This window comes from Chlorocebus sabaeus, chromosome 22, assembly GCF_047675955.1.
Source record: "Chlorocebus sabaeus isolate Y175 chromosome 22, mChlSab1.0.hap1, whole genome shotgun sequence".
Lineage (NCBI taxonomy): Eukaryota > Metazoa > Chordata > Mammalia > Primates > Cercopithecidae > Chlorocebus > Chlorocebus sabaeus.
The window spans coordinates 40,081,478-40,098,115 of record NC_132925.1 but is presented as its reverse complement, the minus strand read 5'-3'; the positions used below and the strand labels follow the sequence as shown (position 1 = coordinate 40,098,115).

The following is a 16,638-nucleotide window of genomic DNA, read 5'->3' as shown; positions in this document are numbered from 1 at the left end:
GAGCCCTTGATTTGCATTTGGAATTGCTCCAGGGGTGGGGATGGGGATGAGGAGGAATTTGAGGGAGAGGGCCTTCTAGAGCCTGGGCATGGGCAAGCTGGAGGAGCCAGTCATGAAGCCCAAGCATGATGAACACCAATGGCATTTCCTTGGAAGACTGTATTCCTCGGACTCCAGGTTTAACCCCACTTTCCTCCTGGCCAGCAGTAGCTGTGGCAACACAATGTCTGAGAACTTCTAATTACATCTGTCTGCTTCTCCTAGAACCCTACTGAGCCACACATATGGAGACTTCATTTAGCTTGGAGTTTCTTGCTGGGTTTTAACCCTGTCTGCATCCTTAGGCTACAGAATAATTGCCAGGGTGCTGGAACCTTAACTGCTTTGCAGCCACACTACCCCCAGAGATTCCCAGGACTTTGTCCCTGTTGATTTTGTTGTTGTTTTTTGTTTTTTGTCTGAGACAGAGTCTCACTTTGTTACCCAGGCTGGAGTACAGTGGTGTGATCTAGGCTCATTGCAACCTCCGCCTTCCAGGTTCAAGCAGTTCTCGTGCCTCAGCCTCTAGAGTATCTGGAATTACAGGTGCAAGTCACCACACCCAGCTAATTTTTGTGTTTTTAATGGAGAGGGGGTTTCACCATGTTGGCTAGGCTGGTCTCAAACTCCTGTCCTCAAGTGATGCACCTGCCTAGGCCTCCCAAAGGGCTGGGATTACAGGTGTGAGCCACTGTGCCCGGCCTGTCCTTGTTTTTAAAGTGGAGACTGGTGCTACTCTGCTATGCTGGGTCTCCCAGCTCCATTTTGTTTCTGTCAACCCTGACATCCCTACTATCCCCCTAGCCTCCACCATTGTATCAGATGATCTCACCTCTTGGTTGGGCATCACAGTTCCTATTAATGTACCCAATCCAAGGGGAGATAAATCACGTGGGCACAGTTAAGGCCTTGCTGTCCCCTGGCAACTCGTGTTTCAGTGTATTCCACCCCACTGCAAGGTCAGCCTAGTGGATGAACCAGAGGGGAACAGTTAGAGATCCCCAGAATATTTTGGGAGTGGGGGAGGGGTAGAGCAAGGCAAGAAGCTTTTTTCCTGGTCTAGGAATGTTGACCAGCCTGCCTTCCTCTACCTCAGAGGACAGTGTAAGGGTGGGGTTCCTCAGAAGGGTTCACGCAAAGCAGTGGCCTCAGATAATAAGCCCATTTCTGCAGTTTCTCCTGCCTTCTTCTCACTTGCTTCTCTTCATCTCTACTTCCCCCTAGTATAGGCTCCCAAAGTATCAGGCAGCTCTTTGGCTGCCCCTGCCCTATACTCGGAAGTCTCACCCAATTTTGCTTTGCTCTGACATACCCCACATTCCCACATTACCTTATGTTCCTCTTCACCAAATTCTTACTTCTCTCAGCATGTCTCAGTTAGGTTATATATTAACTGTGGACAAAGGAAATGACTGAAAGCCATTTTAGACCTCCCTTGCTCTTCTGTCTACCTCATTAACACACATATGCATGCACACACGTGTGCACAAACACACTCTTCAGTGTCTTTCTGTGGGCCTAAGACAATCTCTAATTATCCAGGCTGAATATATATGACCTGGTGGTGGAGGGTGGGTCTTTAGGGTATTTCCTCAAAAAAGACCAGTTCTGGGAGGGAGCAGCCCCAGGAAAAGATTTGGCACAAATGTTGTTCCTCTCTGTCCCTATCCCAAGTCCCCAGGGCTGTGTGGTTCAATCCATCCTGTTTTGCTTTCAACAAAGGTTAATAGAGTGGCACAAGGTACTATGCTAGGTCCTACAAAAGGATGGACAAACAGAATTTTTGTCCTCTAGGAGCTTATAGGTCAGCCAGAAAGACAAAATCCATACAATCAGTTCTATTTCTTAAAAAATAAATGATCAAAATGAGTTCATACAAAGGAATCAAAGTTCAGAGAAGGAAGGGGGAATTCATACCAGTAGAAAGTAAAAGCTCACTGAGAATGGAGTGGTGTAACTTGAGCCAAGCCTTGAAGGATAGGGAGAATCTGGGCAAGCCAGACAACAAATCAGACTTCCCAGATGGTGACATTTTTTTAGGTGGTCTTATGGGACATTCTCTGCCCATCTGAAGGTTAAAGCAGCATCTAACAATTCCTCATCATGCTGACATTTTCAAAGGCTAATGAGTTCTCATTTCAAAACATACAGCCTTGGGAGCCCTAGACCCTTTTTTTTAAATTTTAGTCCACTTACAGCTTAAATCTGCTGTGGCTACCTGCTCTGTTCACAGACACTTCCCAAAGCTCTCAGTAGCCAGGGTCCCTGAGAAGTGGAGGGTTGCTTGAAGTGAGGAGCCCAAGGATCTCGAGGCTACGTGAACAATGAAGTCACCCAGGAGAGAGGAGAAACACCCTGTGCCATGTGCCAAAGACTTTGTTAACAGTGCCCAGGTAGAAGGCAGTAGGTGACAGTGTCGGGCATCCAACTCAGTGCCAGGGCAATGTGGACCACCTTGGAGAATAGTGGCTTAGCTTGCAGGTTTAGGGGGAATCATGTGCAAATTAGGGTAATGGAAAGCAGCCACAGAAGTGATGGGGGACTGTTGCAGCTCAGGGAAGCACACAAGTTCTCTGCCACAGTGGATTCCATTCCCAGCAGGTATGTGGTATCAGGTACCACCCAGGGACTACTTAAATTCAGTGGCACCCAAGGCAAAACGGGTGGAGAGGAGAACTAGATACCTCTTAGGCGATATCCATCTCATCTGCCTTCCACTGTATCAGGGAAGTAAATCCTACATTCCACTTAGAACTCCAAAGAATGCAAATCCTAATGGGTTCAGGGCTTGGGAAGCTGGGGTGGGTGGAGGGTAGGCTTGCATGGGATGGAAGGATGGGAATGTGCAGGGATGTTGGCCCAGATGTGGCAGGCACTGCAAGGGATGCTTCTAAAACTGCCTGTCTTGAGAATTTTCCCACAGCTGTCCTAGAGCTTTCTGCCTTCTTTCAGTTGAAGGTACTGGGATTTAGGTGTGTGGAATTTTTTTTTTTTTTTAAACTTTTGATCAACCATTTTCCTTGAACTACATGTGGAAATAATTAGAGCATGAATGCTGAGTAAATGTGAGCCCTGGCAGCCCCAGACATACTTCAGTGACAGCTTCTTGGCAGGAACGAAGAATTGTGAATCTCATGTGAATTTCCTTTAGCCTTTCTCTCCTTTCTTTTCTTCCCTTTTCTCCTTGCAAGGCAAATGCAAATAGAATAAGAACTTTATTAGTAGCATTCTAGGGGCATAGAGGGTTCCAGCCAGTTCACTAGAAACAAAATCAGAACACTCAATTGGGGTCCCATTACTGCTTCCCTGATTCCCTCTGCCATGATCTGGGAGGGAATGAAAAGGCATTGCTTATGAGTATCCTTTGACTATGAGAGCCAACTTTAATCCCCCCTTCAGAACCCAGCAAAAACCCTGAAACACCCTCATGTGACTGTATACATAACCACTTTCTTTAGTTTGGCCATATAGGTTAGCTTCCTTGGGTGGGTGAAGTTTGATATTCAGGAACATCTGAAATGGTAAATTCCTGAGCTTTCTAATTAATAGAATTCTTACAATTTAAGGGACTTAGGCATCACCTATAACCTCTGCATTTTATAGCTGAGGAAACTGAGACCCAGAGAGGTCGAGCACCTTGCCCCATGTCACACCATATGTTAGAGGCAGAGATATGTCCAGGGCCCATTTCAGTCCTCCTGCATTAATTCTTCTTACACAGGACATCACTGCCTCTGCCTGGCCTACACTCTGGGTTACTAGTTCAGGTTTCAGCAGAAGTTTAAAAGCTTTTTTTTTTTTTTTTTTTGACTGTTTTATGCCAACATTTGCCAAATGATTTCTCGTACATGGCATTCATCATCCACTTCTGAGAGCTCTCTAGGCTTCCTGGTTTTCCTCCCAGTTCTCTGAATGCTCCTGCTCTACTCTTGGCTGCTTTGCTGTCAGAGTTGTCATACCGTTGTACAGGCTGTTGATTGCACGAGGAGGTGACGGGCTGAAATCCAAGCTGCGCTCTGCTAGCCAAGCCCCATACCCTGGTGGTGTGCTGCATCTCCCTGGAGAGGAAGGTGCCTTTTCTGATTTACACAGAGACCCCTTGTGGGCTGTTCTTCCTGCTCTCTGTGTTCCCCCTTTTCCTTCCACGCCTTAGCCGCCCTCAGCCTTCCATGACCACCCTTTCCTCCTGAGCTCATTTGTTCCTCTGCCTCCATTTCTCACCTTTACACAGATGGCGCCCAGATACGCATTTTTAGCCAATATTGGCAGCTGTCGGTGGGATGTTTCACTGTCCCTTGAGACACATGTCCATAATTGACTCATCATTGCCCACCCCACCCTCAAGGGACACCCTTCCCAGGCTTTATCTCTGACAGAGACACACCGCCAACCCTCCAGGCCCTTGAAGCCGAAGATCTGGCAGCCCCCCAGACTCTCTCCTTCCTCTCTCTGTTCAGGATGTTGCCAGACCTCGTTATTCTGTAGAGATTTCTCTTGGATCCCTTCCTTCTGTAACCATGCCATCACTAGTGTAGATGCAACTCTCATCACCCAAGCCTTTTCCAACTGATTTCCTTCTGCCCCCAATTCCGCCTTACCCATTTCTTGCCATGTGCTACTGTTCAAGTGTTCTTCTTAACACTCTCCTGCTCAAAAACCTACAGATTTTCCATCCAGATCCTACCTTTCTTAAAGAGCTCAGCTCAAGTCCTATTTCTTCTATGAAGTTCCATCTCCTGGAGTTGGCCCCATTACTTCAAACTGCATTGGCCTGTATTCTTGTTTCATCAGCCCAGCTAGGTTAGACACTCCTGTGGTAGGGGCAGCCACATCCTCGGCTCCCTTTTGGGTGTTTTGTTGTTATTTTTAGAGACAGGGTCTCACTCTGTCACCCAGGCTGGAGTGAAATGGCATGATCCTAGCTCACTGCAGCCTCAAACTCGTGGACTGAAGCAATCTTCCCATCTCAGCCTCCTGAGTAGCTGGGACTATACGCACATGCCACCACACCCAACTAATCTTATTTTTTGTATTGACAGAGTTTTGCCATGTTGCCCAAGCTCATCTGGAACTCCTGAGCTCAAATAATCCTCCCAAAGTGCTGGAATGACAGGCATGAGCCACCGTACCCGGGCCTCCCTTTTGGGTTTATGCCACAGAGCTTGTGCTGTACTTATCACAGACCATTCTCTTTTATGTTTTGCCATTACAGGCATTCATCAAATATGCATTTTGATGGGTTTAAGTCATTTTCCTTGGCTGTTACTGAAGAAGACTGGAGGATTTATACTCTCTATATTGGCCGTCAAAGTGGACAAGTCTTAGGTAGACAGTTGGAGAGGAGAAAATAAGAACCATACTCAAACCTAACAAGCTAATTCAGGACAGATAAATGGTCTGTATTAGAAACTTCCACTTGGGCTTTCCTAAGAAACTGAAGGGTGAAATTGTGAAACTAGTGGCAGCCTTACAAAAACACTCTTTAGGAAGAGTGACGAGATATCTTGGGAACTCCCAGGAATCACTCTGAGGAGTGTTGCTTTCGTAATGGGGAGCCCGAAAGACCCCGTTAGTAGCAGTGGAGTCACTGAGTGTTCCTGTGTTGAGAAGGCAGTGTGGTATGTCACAGGGGAGACTCTCCAGCTCGTCACTGTGGACGTGAGAACAGAAGCACCTCTCTCAGGTACCAGAGTTGGAGCCACCTGGGTCTGACTCTTACCGCAGTCATGGCCCAGCTCTTGAAGTCACAGTCTCCTCAGCGCAAACAGGGATGAATCCCTGAGCCTTATGGATCTTTGTGAGATGATTTTCAGTCCTATATAAACAGGCCTAACATGTTTCTAACTCTGTAAGTGCTTACTATACTGCTATACTTCTGCCATGACTAGAAAAGACCATTGCAGAACACAGGAACTGATCATTCTTCAGAAACCAAGCATCTAGTGTGCTATGCTATGTCTGGGCCACTTCAAGAAAGCCCTAAGGATAGGCAGCAGGAGGCATTTCAGAGATGACATGTGAGCGGCAGTGAAGGGGAGAGGCTTCCGTGTGAAGGTGGCCTGAGCCAACCTAGATTCTTCAGTCTGAAAAGACAAATACTTAGAGAATGTGACAGAATCTGTAAAATAATAAAGAAAATGGTTGAGGTAAACAGCACTGTCCCATTTGAAATCTGAATGTAGTAATTTCCAGGCACACAATATGCAATGAGTAGTAAAAGGAACGTGTTATATCCCATAAGCTGTGATAGAGGCTAATCATAGAAATTAATCAAAGGGTAATTAAATAATTCTTGATTGACAGGGCACAGTGACTCAGGCTTGTAATCCCAGCACTTTGGAAGGCCGAGGCAGGTGGATCACTTGCAATCAGGAGTTCGAGACCAGCCTGGCCAACATGGTGAAACCCCATCTCTACTAAACATATAAAAATTGGCCAGGCATAGGGGTGTGCGCCTGTAATTCCAGCTACTCGGGAGGCTGAGGCAGGAGAATCACTTGAACCCGGGAGGCGGAGGTTGCAGTGAGCTGAGATCGCACCACTGCACTCCAGCCTTGGCACCAGAGTGAGACTCCATCTCAAAAAAAAAAAAAAAAGGCCGGGCGCGGTGGTTCATGCCTGTAATCCCAGCACGTTGGGAGGCCGAGGCACCATCCTGGCTAACACGGTGAAACCCCATCTCTACTAAAAATACAAAAATTAGCAGGGCGTGGTGGCAGGTGCCTATAGTCCCAGCTACTCGGGAGGCTGAGGCAGGAGAATGGTGTGAACCCGGGAGGCGGAGCTTACAGTGAGCTGAGATTGCGCCACTGCACTCTAGCCTGGGTGACAGAGCCAGACTCCATCTCAAAAAAAAAAAAAAATTCTTGACTGACAGCTTCATAGTAGATTTTTAAAAATCTTAAAGCTAATCTTCACTGGGCAATACATCTCTTATTTGGATGTCATGGAGCCCAGCCGTACTGACCCAAAAATATCCTAAGTGCCACTGTTGGCTGCTGCACTAACCTGAAGAGACTGCAAATGACATTTTAAAATAATTTTTCTTTATTTTTAAGCAGCTTTATTGAGATATCACTGACATATAAAAATTGCATATATTTAAGGTGTACAACTGTTTTAATGTTTTAATATTCGTATATATGGTGAAATGTTCACCATAATCTAATTAACATATTCACTACCTCTACATAGTTACCATTTTGTGTGTGCATGTTGAGAAGATTTAATTTATGATCTATCCTCTTATCAAATTAAAAGTATACAAACAGTATTATTAACTACCATTGCCATGCTGTACATTAGATCTCCAAAAATTACTCATCTTGCATAACTGAAACTTTGTACCCCCAAATGACATCTAATATACAAACCATTTGTTGAGCATTTTCGCAGGCAGTACACTGTGGTGGGTCCCTGGGAAGCTGAAGTGTGCAAGGCTCTTACAGTCTACTTGAGATAAGCCATATGTGCATCAAATATTGACTAGGACTGTCTCTAATAGACTAAGGACCCAAAAGCCATTATTGGAAAGATCTTGTTTATGAAGAAAATAATAGGGCAAATGGAGAGTTGGATTACCATGAAGCTAATTAAGCTTTGATTCCAGACCTTTTATTTGCAAGGGCCTTGCCAGGCCATGTACCCAATTTGCATTTATAATTGCATATTCTTTTTCTTATAGAGCCCTCCCAAAACCATTTAAGCTTCAGGCCCCACAAAACCTGGGTCTGGCCCTGGTACGTTAACCTTGAGATGGGGGACTGATTGTGAACACATATAAGGAAGGGACACCTATAGCAGGGACTACACACATGCAGTGCCCCCTCCCACACACATCAGAACCACTGCTAGAAATCACCAGTCCCTCTTGTCTGTCCATAGCATATGCAGGATGTACCAACACATTACTTTCCAGAAAAAATAATCAGAGAGACTTGAGCAAGGTCATGAGATATTCCAGCAAGATTTCAAGGTCCTGAAGCAATTTTGCTCTTTCCCTCTGCTTTTCTCAGGCCTGTGCTACTGGGTTCCAGAAGAGCTGCCTGGGAGCAACCAGCATCTCACCCCATACGCCCCACTGCAGACCTCCCCCTGCTCTTCCCAGTTCTGCGAATTCCTTTGTCCCCAGCTCCATGGTACTCTGTGTATATCTGAGGGGCCCTGGTGTTCCTGTGAAGTTTCCATGACTAATTCTGGCAAAGCAAAGAGAGCTTTTCTCACATCAACAAAGCCACTCTGTCACAGAATAGTGGCAAGTGGAGCCAAAATTCCACCTTGGCATAAGTAGAGCTGTTCTTTTTTAAAAGAGTTGGAAAGAGGAAAAGTATGGAGGGGACAGAGCCGACCCACTTCATGTTAGTGAAATGATGGTATATTAAGCTGACAGTTTTATGGCTTTGCTTATAAGCTTCCTCCCCTGCCAAAGCGCACTGTTCTTCCAGAAATTGTTTTACTTCAGAAGACTTCTTTTTAAACATTCAACGTGTGTTTTATGTTCAGACTTAATTCTGGTTGGCCCAGAGACTCAGATACACGATCACCTCTACTGGTGGTTTTGTAAATAACTTCTTTCTCCATTTGCTTGCAAAGGATCTTTTTTGATTGCAAAAATAATTCCATTTTTTAAGACCTTGGATTCAAGACAACACCTTTCCTAGCTTTGATTTGTAAAGAGGTAGAGTGGTTTAGTGGAAAGAGGCTTGGATTAAAGTCTGGAGACCTAGGGCCAGGCCTCAGCTGTACAACTGTGAGATCTTGGACCAGTCACATGTAGCTGTGAGCCTCAGTTTTATTTTCACCATAGGATCTTAAATCTGGAAGGGCCTCACAGGTAACCCCTGCCTGCCTATCTGTAAAAATTACAGATTAACCAAAATTGCTGTGCAAGTATGAAGTATCATTATTGCCATTTCAATGGTTGCTCAGATACTTTCTACCTAGTAAAAAGTCGGGAATGTTCCCAGTCTGTGTTCTACCAAAGGGAGTTTGCAATGTGAAAATTAATGAGACCAGATCGCCAGAGCTTGGCTTGCAACACACGAAATGAAAACAACATGGAGACTAGTTAGGAAGACAATGCAGAAGGATAAAGCTAGAAATCTGATGTTTCTCCATTGCAGGCAGATATTTTGTTGATTTTTATCGGTATGTCTGAGTGTCCACACTTCCAGAACACACCCTCTACCCCCACTCAAATCAATTACATTCTCACAGGTACATTTAGACTTATAGGTTAATACTTTTGTAATATTGGACCTGCCCATAACCTCATACTCCTAGAGAACATCCATGTGCCAATATGGTCATCTGTGCATACACGAAATTCTCATACTGATTTGGGACATCATTCCTAAAATCATTACAGTGGTAGAGCAAACAGTTCTATTTACAAGAACTGCATTGTACCTTGTGACCTCACCCTGTGTCAGCCCTTGGAACTGTCCCCCCTCCCCAAAGATCACTGCCTTGATTTTACCCCAAGAGGGAACCTTGAGGCTCTGGAATCCGGCTGGCCTTTGTTCTGTTCCTGACTCAGCTCTCACTAGTTATGTGGCCTCCATGCATCACAGAGCTTTTCTGACTCTCCAGTGCCTCTGCATCTGTTACATGGGACTAAAAATACAGAGACCTGCACAGAGGTTGTGAGGACAGAGATATCTGCAGAGCCTCACTCAGCTGAAGGTGCTAAAATTAACATTGGCCTTCGGTCCTAGGCCCTTGTCATCCCTGACTAGATTACAGTCTTAAACCTGGCCGGTTTTCCTGCTTGCAGCCTCTCTCCATCCAGTCTGCCCCGCACTTTGAATCAGAATTTCAGAAAGGACCCGACACAAATTAACATTCCAAATCACCATATCCATCATGTTACCTACCCAATCCCAAACCTTCCAAGGTTCTCACTGCTCATAGTTGCTGTGGAGAGCCCCCCGGTCAGCCATCAAGCGCCACCTCTTTCCCCACCATCACCTGCCACCCTGTTCATCTCCCTGTTCCTCACCACAGCCCTCCCCACCAGGCAGCCATTACTCCAGCCCATGAGCATGTTCACCCCCTCTCAAGGTGTTCTTTTCCCCACTCCGAATCAGTCTCTCAGCAGATGGGTAAGACCACCCACCACCCTAAGCAACTTTCTAGGCACCTCAGGGATGCACCTGACACTCCCACTCCCAGAGAAGATGAGGCTTGGAGAAGGGTTTTCAATGGCACAAAAGCTATCTCTCTGGAGAAAATTTTCTTCATTGTTCATTTCTGCATTAAAGCATGCCTGTGAATGGGGATCACTGGGGAGGACTGTGAGGCTGCAGGTGAGACCTCTCCCACGTTGGTAGATCCCCCTACCCATATTTGTGGGGCAGCCACCCTATTCTTCCACCTCCTGCACCACTTCTGGCTCCGAGGACAGAGCTGGGTGGAGCTGCAGGAGCCAACACTGCGCTTCTGCATTGCGGCACTGGGCTGTGCAAGACAAAGAGAGAGATTGCCACCTATTGACAGACGTGTCACCTGCAAAGAGGCATGATTGTGTAACTAGTGGCTCCCCTCTTCCCTGTGTGCTCTTCAAACGGGCCTTTTGTTTTTTCTGTTCAGTCAGTCCTTCTGTTCTCTATTATCACTGCAGTGCAAGAGAGGACAGGGAAAAACGGGACATGACAGCCCAAGGTGGTAGTGACAGCATCTCAGTGGGAAAGTTGTCTGAAAATAAATTGCCCATTGTAGTAATAGCCACTTTCAATTGTGTGGCAGGCACTGTGCTGCCTGCAGTCCATCCCATTTAATCCTCACAACAACCCTCTAAGAATCAGTACTCCCAGTTTTCACTTGAGGAAGCTGAGGTTTAAAGAGAGCACCTGGCCCACGACCAGCAAGTATGGAATAGAGGTGGAATGTGGGTAATTTAAATCTAAATCTCTGACGCACTCTTAACGCACATTCTCCCAACACTTGCTAATTATGCAACTCACACCCCCGTCATAATTTCCTTATGTCATCTGGATATGAAAATAAATCAAATATAAACTGCTTTCCCTTAGATTGGGCAGAATTCTAGCTCTGCCACTTTCTAGTTATTTAAGGCTCAGCCCTCTCACCTGTGAATTGGGGCTAGTGATGTCTAACTTAGGGAGTTATTGAGGAGCTTAAATCACATATAATAAAAATAACTTAGTAGGATGCCGGGTATTTATAAATGGGAGTTTAGTTATCAGTGGTTGAAGATATGAGTTGGAATCCTAGCTCCTCTCATTTCTAGCTTTGGAACCTTGGGCAAGTTATCCGACCTTTCTGGTCTTCAATTTCCTTATCTATGGAATAGGGTTAATAATAATATACCTGTTCTTGCAGGGTTTCCCTGTAAGATGAAATCATGTGTATGAAAACATTTTGTAAATCTTAATTGTACTATTCAAATGTTAGTTGTTATAACTCAAAAGTTATGTTTCTTCAAATGGATTGTTGAGAACTATTCCTAAAAAATGACTTGATTGAATTCAATCTATTTTTGATACTTACTAAAAACACCAGTATAAGTTAAAAGGAGGTTCCATACATGCCACAGGCTTTTCTGCAACAGCTCTATAAGGCATTCCCATGAATAACAGGTTTCATAGGCAGCTTGATTTACAGTTGGTACTTCCAAATGTATCTCACTGAATGTCCACAGGGCAGGGCTGGCATTTACCCCTACTTTATAGATGAGGACATGTGAGGCTTAAAGAATGAAAATTACTAGTTAAGGACAGAGACTAGTGAGTGGAGGTTTGTGGGTGTTTGCCTGTGGAGCTGTGTGCGGGTGTATTTGAGTGCAGGCATGTGTCTGAGCATGCTTTTTTATGCATTTGTGTGTCCATAACTCATGGGACACACCCACAGGGAGGTGCATATTTGTCTGTATCCCTTGGCTAGAGTGTCGTTTTTTGGGAGACTAGAAGGTAAACATATCTGAGGTTTTTTACAACTCGTCAGCAAAAACCTTTTCCTCTTCCTTTTTCGTGTTGCCTTACATTCTCAGGCAGTTTCCCCAAGATGGCCCTGCGCGGAGAATATCCTTGATTTTTATCTCCACTCTCTGTTTAGGAAAACAACAGCTCTCCAATCCCCGCAGACTTCTGGGAATTACTTCCTCTTTCTTCCCCGCCTGCTAGCTTTCTTGAATTCGCCTTAGCAACATTCAAAAAAGAATTGGTTTATCCACAGCATGTGAACCAATGAAATGTGAGCATGAGAACGGCTTCTAGACCAATGGGAGCCCTGCATGACTAGCAAGCGGGCTTGAGACAGAAAATAATAACCTGGAGTTTGCAGAGCAGCCTCTGGGTGGCAGCAGACTAGCTGTATTGGATACAGCACCTCAGCTCGAAAGCCTGTACTTTCTTTTTGCCTTTTTTGCCCTAATCTTGAATATAAAACATTCACCAATTATAAGAATTGTACTGTTACAAGACTTGTGGGTGTGAGTTCTCTGCATAATGTAGTAGACATGGCCTGGAGGGTGGACTGTTGGGTTCCATCCCTGCCTTACCACAGCCAGCCCGATGACCCCATTGTGCCTCCTGCAGTCTTTGTTGATTTTGTCACAGCCAATGCTAGCCCAGTAGCCTTGGGCCCGGAGGTCTTTCACGATTTTGCCTGCCCAGCCAGTCAGGATGAGAAGCTGGGGAATCACATTCTCCTTCATGTAACCACCACTACCCCTGAGTTGAGTAGTGAATGAGGTGGGGCTGGCTTTCTGCCACCAGTGAATGGGAGGGAAGGGATGAGCCACCAACAGATCAGTGTCTGTCAATACCCCCACGTTCTCAGGTGCATACACTGAGACCATTCCCTGCCTTTTCAGTTCTGCTGCACATGTCTGAACAGGGAAATGCCTGACTAGCAAATGATTTGAGAATAGTTCTGCTATCAGGCAGTTTAGCCCTCTTAATCTTGAAGCCAGTGACAGACATGGGCAGAGGCTAAATGGGACCATAGCAAATATAGCAAATCCACGTTTCCAATGGTTTAGCCATCCTTCTTTTTGCCCTTTGAGATGATAATGCCTTGAACACCATTCAGTCACGTTTGGGTCCTTCAGATAGTCATAGTTCTCCACAATGTTTCCATTTCTGCCTGACTTACTCCTCTCATCCTTTAATAATCAGTTAAGGCCTACTATCTTCAGAAAGTATCCTCTGAAAAATTCTCCCCCTCCCCCTCCCTTCCAGCTCCCTGGTGATCCTGTTCTTGCACTTCCTGTGTTGTTTTCCAAATGTCTCTTTCTTTGTGAGTTTCCTCTGAGAGTCATGGAGCTTCCTGAGGACAGGGTCTGTCCTTTGTATCTCCATCCCTTAGTGTAATGTTGGCATAAGATAGGTGCTTAATAAGCATTTTTATGAGAAAGGAAGCATGCAAGAAAGGAACTCTTGCTCTTTGAGAAACATATTAGGGACTCAGAAGTACCTGAACCTGGGCTGAAGCAGTGTCTGGGAGTAGGGCACTCGCTGTTGGAGGCAACATCTAGCTGTTTAAGACCCAACATCTAGCTGTTTAAGACCATGAGCCATGACTCCAGAGCAAAGTCCAAGCCTGAAAGATAATCTCATTATGGGCTTATCCCTTAATGGGTTCATCTCAGTCACATGGTTTCCTTTATGATTGTGTGTTTTAGGAAGAGCTAAGGAGCAAATCCAAGATCTGTGCCAATGTGTTTTGTGGAGCTGGCCGGGAATGTGCAGTCACAGAGAAAGGGGAACCCACCTGTCTCTGCATTGAGGTAAGTCCTAATGTCAGGAGCCAGAGGACAGTGGCCAAGGCCAATGTTGCTACCTTGCAGAGCCACCTATCAGCAGGCAGTGCCAATGATTTCAGTCTCTTTATAAAAGCATACCTCATGCCTCTGAGAAACATGGAATTTTTATTCCAGGTTCCTGATTTTTAATGCATGGATATTTTTTCTTTTTTTTTAAATTTAGCTTTATAAGATTTTTTTAATTAAAAAATAAGAATTGTTTTATATAAGTCAAATAGTACAGACATTTACACAGACGTAAAATTGTAATCTTCCCCCATAACCCTTCAATCCCTTAGTCTGAAGTAACCAGTATTAACAATTTGGTACATGTTGTTCCACATGTTTTCTTTTCTATGTTACTATAAGCATTAGGGTTTATATGCTACTGTAGACATAATGGTTCCCCCTATTTTATGCAAAAATGGGATCATGATATGGATATAGATGTATACAGTTTGTATTCTTTACTCATGATCAGGGATAACACTCTAGATCAGCACATGTAGTTTTAACTCATTTAACTCATTGTAGTGGCATAATATTTAGTAATACAAAAGAACTAGATTTATTCTATCATTTTCCCATAAGTGGACATTCAGTTGGTTCTATGGATTGTTTACCACTATAACCAATAACATCCTTGTGCAAATACCCTTACATGCTACTGCCTTTATTTCTGTAGCATTGATTGACACCAGAGCTTACTAGGTCAGAGGATACGCAAATTTTTAAAAACAGTAGATGAGATGCAGGGTTTTTTTGATGTTTAAAAAACAGAGCCTTTGATAAATACTTCTTCTGTAGGCTGGATTCTGACAAGTTCTGCCGCCAAAGTGAACATAAATACCCTGGACATTCTCTTTTCTGTCAAACCAACTCATAGCCTGGAAACATGTCTTTCTGCAAATTAAATACAACCAATTTAGTCCCCAGGTTAAGGATCCTGATTTGTTGCCCCAGAAAGGAAGTTTTCTAACTCAGAAACCTAAAAGCCAGATCCTGCTGGGGATCCGTTAGCTCTGGGAGGTCCTCACTGGCAGTGTACCTGGCCACAGTGTGGTGGCATAAGCCTGGACTTAGGATCTGGAAACCTTATCCTAAAAATTGTACAACTAGATGTGGGTGAGCTGAAACCAAACCTAAGGTCTCAGGAGATGCTGTGAAGACAGAGACCACGTTTGGTTTTGTCCATTTCCCAGCACATAGTGAGCACTCCATAATAAATATTGGTTCACTGAAATTTGTATTTTTGGTATCGTCAACTAAAATTGGAGAGGTTGGGCTGCCATCCACTTTCAGTGCTCTGTGCTTCTTTTTACCATCTGCTCTTTCTTGTTTCACTTTCTTTCTTTATTGGATCTGAGCTAAACTTGCTTCCTACTTCTCCCCTTTAAAAACCATAGAAGTCCAAAGAAACTGAGCTTGCCTGTGATCTTGGCACCTTCAGCAGCCAAAGCATAAGCTAGTTTCGAAATGAACTTTGTTCCATTTCCCTGTCCATAATGATTCTCTGTAGTACTTCACAAAGACTCAGACAACCTTACTCCTAGCTTCACAACAAAGGCTTGAGATTAGGAGGAAAACAAAGTGGCCCCCCAATAGTATATAAAGCAAGAGATCCTTATAATTAGGCTGTGGAAGAATTGGAGTGTGTGTGTGTGTGTGTGTGTGTGTGTGTGTGTATGTATGTGTTTGCCTGCCTGCCTATCAGTCTCTCCATATTCCCAGCTCTCAGCTCTGGCTGTTTTGTGTCATTGAATGTTGGAATATTAAGGGATCTTAGATCTTCTGAGATATAAAATGGCTTTTTCCAAAGTGACAGAGAATTCAAATTTCTGATTTTTCATAGAACGCCCTTTCTGCTAATTTGATGTGGTGAGGCGGTTGTCTTTGTTTGTTTGAGCGGCTGTAACAAAATATCTGAGATTGGGTAAATAATAAATAAAAAGAATTTAATTCTCACAGTTCTGGAGGCTGGGAAGTCCAAGATTGAGGTGCAGGCAGATTTGATGTCTGGTGAGGGCCTGGTCTCTAACTTCCAAGATGACCTTGAATGTGGCATCCTCACATGGCAGAAGGCAGAAGGGCCAAAGGGCCAAATGCTTTAGGAAGACTGTTATATTCACTTCTTAACCTCATCCACAAGGGAGGAGTCCTCATGACCTAATTACCCCCTAAAGGCCTCACCTCTTAATACTTTTGCATTGTGGATTAAGTAGCAACATGAATTTTGGAGGGATCACAAACATTCAAACCATAGAGGGTGTCTCTTTCTTCACTGAATAGAAGAGATGACCCTGGACCAGGATAAGCACTAAGGGCCACAGGCAACTGAGACAGGGTCAGTTGGCCAGAACTGTGGCTGCCTGTACCCTGGTAGGATAGAAGCATCATCTCTGGTGGTGGAGAGTGCCCTTACAAAATGGCTCTGTGTGTGTGTGTGTCTATGTGTCGATATCCATAACTGCACAAACATTCTCATTTGGGTCTGTTTCAGCAATGCAAACCTCACAAGAGGCCTGTATGTGGCAGTAACGGCAAGACCTACCTCAACCACTGTGAACTGCATCGAGATGCCTGCCTCACTGGATCCAAAATCCAGGTTGATTACGATGGACACTGCAAAGGTAAGGTGTGTTCTCACCACTGCAAGGCAGCTTCAGCCATAGGAGCCAAGGGGCAGAGCAGTGTGACCTGGCTGACCACATGGTCTTTCCACCATGACCACAGCCTTTCAGAGCTGTGGAAAGCACCCAGTTGGTTGGAGTTGCATCCTCTTGTCACTCATGAGCCTGCTGGGTTTGCTCTGGATGGCCCAGGCCTCTTCCCGG

The 16,638-nt window shown here is 44.8% G+C and overlaps 1 protein-coding gene across 1 annotated transcript in view; it reads left to right on the top strand.

Annotated features, from left to right (window-relative positions):
- The window catches only part of FSTL1 (follistatin like 1), a 54,469-nt gene that overhangs the window by 21,267 nt on the left and 16,564 nt on the right, over positions 1–16,638 (top strand). The window contains exons 3-4 of the mRNA XM_007985669.3: positions 13,685–13,789; positions 16,305–16,434. Coding sequence (XP_007983860.1) covers positions 13,685–13,789; positions 16,305–16,434 — 235 coding nt within the window. The remainder of the gene's footprint in view (positions 1–13,684; positions 13,790–16,304; positions 16,435–16,638) is intronic.